At 40.8% G+C, this 6,117-nt stretch overlaps 1 protein-coding gene across 1 annotated transcript; it reads right to left on the minus strand.

The window, feature by feature from the left end:
* Nucleotides 1-3,083: 3,083 nt before the first annotated feature.
* Nucleotides 3,084-3,836, minus strand: LOC124540659. Its single transcript, XM_047118326.1, has one exon. The coding sequence runs from the start codon at nucleotides 3,834-3,836 to the stop codon at nucleotides 3,084-3,086; it is 753 nt and encodes a 250-aa protein (XP_046974282.1).
* Nucleotides 3,837-6,117: the final 2,281 nt, after the last annotated feature.

Genomic DNA, 6,117 nt, shown 5'->3' on the forward strand with positions numbered 1-6,117 from the left:
CTGGTAAGTTAACCCAGTCAACTCTCGAGACCAAGTTTGGCGAGCCAATGACAATAGTCTGGCATTTATTTGGATTGACTTTTATACCGTAAGAATTGCTCCAGTTTAAAATACTAGATAAGTCATCATTAATACGAGCAATGGCAGACGGTAAATCTTCGAGAATTGACTGTGTATAGATTTGTACATCGTCTGCATACATGTGATAGAGAGAAGATATATTGTGAGTGATAGTATTAATGAAGATAGAAAAGAGTAATGGTGACAACACGCCTCCTTGTGGAACCCCTGCACAGACATTACGCCAAGTTGATAAGGTATCATCAACCTTAATCCGATGCCGGCATCCATGCAGGTAATTGCGGAACCAATCAATTACTGATGGAGATATGTTAATAGAACGTAGCAGCTCCAGTAATATATCGAAGTCAACGTTATTAAAGGCGTTACTAAAATCTAGTAAGGTCAATACTGTAAGTTGCTTACTGTCCATACCCAAACGAATGTCATCGGTAATTTTTATTAGTGCAGTAGTCGTACTATGACCACTGCGAAATCCGGACTGGAAAGGATCAAGGAGATTGTTTTATTAAGGAATGTATTTAATTGTTGGTAAACCAATTTTTCTAAAATTTTTGATAGGAATGGAAGGATAGAAATTGGACGATAATCAGAGTATGTTGTTGGATTGGATTTTTTTGGGAGAGGAATAATTTGAGCATTTTTCCAAGATGTGGGATAGTCGCCTGAGGAAATGGAATAATTAAGGATATGGGTAATGATAGGAGTGATAATGTCAAGGATGGGTATGATCATATTACGACTAATACAATCACTACCGACGGCATTAGAGGCAATTGACAGTATATTCTTTTTAACATCACATTCAGTGAATTGATTAAAAGTAAACGGAGGAAAATTAGAAGTTGGAAAAGATGATATGGAATTTAAAGTAGTAGCTTTTTGGACGATATCTAAAGAGTTGCCCGAAGATGAGAAATGTGCATTTAAGCTTTCTATATCAATGTTATTTAAGGATAACTTTTTCGAGGATTTTCCAACTCCTATCGTTTCAAGGAACTTCCATGTACGGGCAGTGTCGCCGTTTTCGACAGATTTATGAATGTGGCGTCGTTGTGCATCCCTACACAATGTATTGCAGCGATTTCTTATTTTCTTATACTTACGAGCATTAGTTTCGGATTTGTCAGATTTGTATAATGATTTGGCGTAGCTTTTCTTGGCAATTAACGTTTTTAAGGAATCCGTTAGCCATGGTGCAGGTAAGTGTTTTATTTTTACCGGTTTAATCGGTGCATGGATATCGTATAACTGTGTTAATAGTGCGTTAAAGATGTCAACTTTGGAATCAATATTTTCTGCAGCTGTAACAGCACTCCAGTCAATTTGACATGCATCATCACAAAGACGGGTAACATCCATTCCACCAAAATTACGTTGGAGAAGTATTCGTGGTTTGGACTTAGGAGGGCGTATTTTATACGATAGATAAATTAAATCATGGTATGAAAAAGAGTCTGCAGGCAACTGGCCATATTTACAAACAAGATCAGGTGAGGAAACTATTATAAGGTCTAAAAGGGATGGCATACAGTTCGGTAGTTTGTGAGTAGCGGAAAGAGGTAAAATGTGTAAATCGCAGGCTTCAATTATAGACACGAGTTTATTAGAGCGATTGTCATTCTTGAGTAAACAGGTGTTAAAATCACCCATTATTATAGTTTGACTATATAATGGGGTTAGAGTCTCTAATAAACTTTCAAATGCAGAGAAATAGTTGAGAAGGAGAGAAGGGCTATAAAAAACACCGAGCAAGATTTTACTATGGGATAGCACGACTTCTAAAAGCAGATGTTCGGCCGCATCAGGGGGAGGGGGCTGAATCGACGAATTTAAAATTTTAAAAGGAATATATGAACGGAGATAAATCGCGACTCCACCACCTCCCCTGCCAATGCGGTCGTTGCGGATGAGATGAAACCCAGGCAAGGAGTAAGACGTGGAGGGCAGACAAGGCTTAAGCCAAGATTCTGAAATTAAAATTGCATGTATGTTTCTTGATTCAAAAGATGCAAGCATGTCTGGGTAATGAGCCGGAATACTTTGGGCGTTGATATGAAGTACATTAAAATTTTTCCCAAGAGTGGAGAAATGAGAATTAAGTGTTACATTTAATGGAACGAAACTTGTACTGTGGTAACTTGCATTGCTACTCGAGTCATCATCGGACGAAAAGGACAAAAACTGGTCACTCTGTATACTACTATTTGATATAGACATAACTGAGACAGTAATATATAAATGAATATATGATTAAATTAAATAAAAACAATATATAAGAAAATACTTATAATGTATAAATATTAATAAATAAAAATAAATAAATAAATATAATAGAAAACAGAATTAAAAAATAATAATAATAATAATAGATATGGAGTTTTCAAAACCTGTGTTTCACAACCCACCAGCTTTAAAACATAGTAATAATATTAATTTTTAACAATAATTGTTCACAAACAAAGGGGAAACCCACACACAACATCTTAAAAAAAAAAAAACATAGTATACAAAAATACAAAACAAAAACATAAAGAAAAGTTAATAATATATCTAAGAAAAATGTATAATAAAAAAAAAAAAAAAGTTCTTTATAAAATTCTATACTGAACGAAGATAGAAAAAATTTATATCTATCTAAAAAAAAAAAAAAATAAGCTCACTTTCTTTGTTTCACTAAATGACAATATTGTAGTAGTTAAATGATTACATAATCTATGACCATCTGTCATACCATGTCAACTGTCAACAGTTAGCGTCAAATGTCAATTAGTGTGACAGTAGGTAAACCTAACGCTAAGTGCGGTATTTTTATAAAAAATATATTTCGAAGTTTAAACATAAATACTATTATTTAACTATCTAAATGAAGAATTGAAATATTGAATTGTACTGAACTGAAGTAATTAATTAACTATTGTGAAATAGTGTAAAACTAATACACTTTAAAAGCAAAGAATGATAAAAGATCGATGTAATAAAACTATGTATTGTGAAGAGCCTTACTTCTTGACGACCCTTTTGGGTCTCGTAGTATACGAAGGCACCTTACTGCCTTTTGGGATAGTTGCTGAGCTCGCCGGTACCGTGGATGGTTCAGAAGTATCTTCCAATGGACGCTGTATAGCATTTACTTCCGACACCGACACCACACGATGACGGGATCCCTCGGCATCTAACACAATTATGCAGCCGTCTTTTGTCCAGCACTGCCTAATTCCAAAAAGTCTTCGTGCCAGTACAAATGCTTCATGCCGGGTCTTAGTGAGGAACTCAGATAATGTTATTCCTGTACCTTTCAAACTTGTCTTAGAAGACCAGAGCTTATCACGCAGTGACGCTTCATTAAACCTGACAAGAATTGCACGTGGTTTGTTACCAGCAGAGGATCCGAGACGATGGCAGCGGGTGTAGTCAGAAGGAGAAAACTGTGAAAATTTGAAATGCTCAGACAGTATTTTTGTAACAAGCGAAGAAGTATTTTCCTTTTTTTCTTCGGGCACACCGTGAATTAAAATTATTTTCCTCCGGGATCTCATCTCAAATTCATCTTGCTGCCTTGTAAGCAACTCAACCTGTACCTGGAGACTCTCGAGGGCAGACAAGACGAATGTTCGGAATGTCAGGAACTGTGCATTTATATTTGACGTTGGACTTGTAGCGGGTGAAACTGCTTTCAGATCTTTTTGAAATTCTGCCATGCGTGTGTTAAAAGTCTCAGTTAATTCCAGTAACGACTTTTTAAGTGAATCCATAGTGTTCTTCTATATTATTATATTTGTATTAGGTTATGTTGTGATGTGGCACTTGTGTTGTATATATTATTGTAGAATGTTTGTAAACAAATTATATGAGAGGACAGCTGGGAGGTTAGTGATTTTAAATGTACATACTATTTTTGATTTTAATGTTTAATAAATGATTTATAAATTATTTTAATTGGAGCAAATTTCTTGTGACTTGTCACATGCACCTGTATCGCCAATCAACTTGGCAACGCTGCAGGTACTCCAGAACAGCCCAGATTTCAACCGAGTCAAAGGCCTTCTCATAGTCCACGAATGCAAGACACAGGGGCCGATTATACTCATGGGACTTCTGTATAATCTGCCGCACTGTATGGATGTGGTCTATGGTGCCGTATCCGGTCCGAAACCCGGCCTGCTCCGGGGGTTGGAATTCGTCGAATCTTCGCGCAAGACGGTTCGTGATCACTCTTGAAAACAGCTTATAGACGTGGCTCAGTAGGGATATGGGACGATAGTTCTTCAGCAGGGTTTTGTCTCCCTTTTTAAAGAACAGGACGACCACACTCCTACTCCACGCCTCCGGAGTTCTCCCTTCGAAGAGGACAGAGTTAAAAAGCGTCTGAAGTTCCCTAAGTACCGGTTTACCTCCCGCTTTTAATAGCTCTGTGGTAACGCCGTCCTCTCCAGGGGCTTTTCCATTTTTAAGCTGTCCAATAGCAGTCTCGATTTCGCCAATACTGACTTCAGGTCTTCGGAGAAATGGCGTGTTAATGTAGCTCTAGGATCCTCATTTTCGGGATCAGGTCGAGATGCATGCGATGCGTATAACCGGCCGTAGAAGTCCTCTACTTCCGAAAGTACTGCCGGCTTAGAAGAAACGACTTCTCCACTTGCTGTGGTCAACTTCGTCAGGTGGCTCCTTCCAAGAGATTGTACGAACACCTTAGACCCCCGATTCTGCTCAATAGCTCTTTCTATTGCAAGAGTATTGGAACACCGGAGGTCGTGTCGTACGCGCCTGCTGATCTCTTGGTTTAATTGCCGTTTCTCTGACGAAGTGACAGGTGGGTTTTCACGTCGTTTCTTCATGAGCCCCAAAGTCTCTTCCGAAAGGTTCGACTTCCTGCCCTTACGCTGCATGCCACAATATCTCATGCCTTCTTCCCTGAGAATTCGAACTACATTTTTGAGGTTCTGGTTTACGTCAGTTGTGGTTTCCACAGCAGCGAATCGGTTCTCCAGGATTGACTGGAATGTTTCAGATCCCGCAATGGTTTGGAGCAGCTTTGGTCGGAGCGTGGACTTCATCAGACGGGCGCGCTCGGCCTTAAAATTGATATTCAGAGAGCCTCGGAGGAGTCGGTGATCACTACCGGTATTGAACCTGTTAATCACTGAGACGTCTCTGAATATATGCCTCTTGTCCGTCATTATGAAGTCGATCTCGTTTTTTGTCATAGTGTCTGGGCTTTGCCACGTCCACTTCCTTTGCGGCTGCTTCTTGAAGAAGGAGTTCATCAAGAAGAGCCCCTCCCGTTCGAGGAAGTTGACAAGCATTTGCCCCCTATGATTCCTGCTTCCAAATCCATGGGGTCCTACTACCGATTCGCTGCAGTTCTGTACTCCCACTTTAGCGTTGAAGTCCCCCATGACAACGTTGTAGTGGGTTTTCGTGGTGAAGTGGAGGGCCCTCGATATGTCATCGAATAATTCTTCCACTTCATCGTCCGAGTGTGTCGAGGTCGGTGCGTACGCTTGCACCACCTTGAGGCTGTACCTCTCGGTGAGCTTTATAATGAGGTACGCTACCCTGTTCGACACACTGGAGATTTCCACAACGTTGTCAACTAGGGACTTATTTACCAGAAACCCAACGCCACCTTGGGATTGTTGGTCACCCTCTCGGAAGTACATTACTGTCCTCTCCCTCTCTACGGACTTCACATAGCCCTAATATGTGCCACCTAATTTTCCCAAGTTCTACCTCAAGTTGCGCTAGATGCGAGTCAAGCCGTAGCGTGCGTCCGTTGTACGTCGCAAGGGTCAGTCGGTTGTGGTGGCCTCCCGTAGCCCGGTGATTCTTAGCACCCCCCGTCCCGCCGTTACCATCGTCGCCACCATGACGAGGAATAGCGGGGCTGCCGGGAACTGGGGGCCGTGGCTTGCGTGTTTGCTGCATGTGGAGGTTGTGCCCATAATCGCCACGCTGGGCAGGCGGGTTGGCGATCGCAGGGCGTAGCTTCTCGCACCGGTGACGCTGCTGCCCGTCACCGGCCTGTGGTATTTA

The sequence above is a fragment of the Vanessa cardui genome, chromosome 26 (genome assembly GCF_905220365.1).
Source record: "Vanessa cardui chromosome 26, ilVanCard2.1, whole genome shotgun sequence".
NCBI classification, from domain to species: domain Eukaryota; kingdom Metazoa; phylum Arthropoda; class Insecta; order Lepidoptera; family Nymphalidae; genus Vanessa; species Vanessa cardui.

Bases quoted from the DNA above. Each gene is read 5' to 3' on its own strand.
- LOC124540659 (XM_047118326.1), bottom strand. From the start codon at position 3,836: ATGGATTCACTTAAAAAGTCGTTACTGGAATTAACTGAGACTTTTAAC.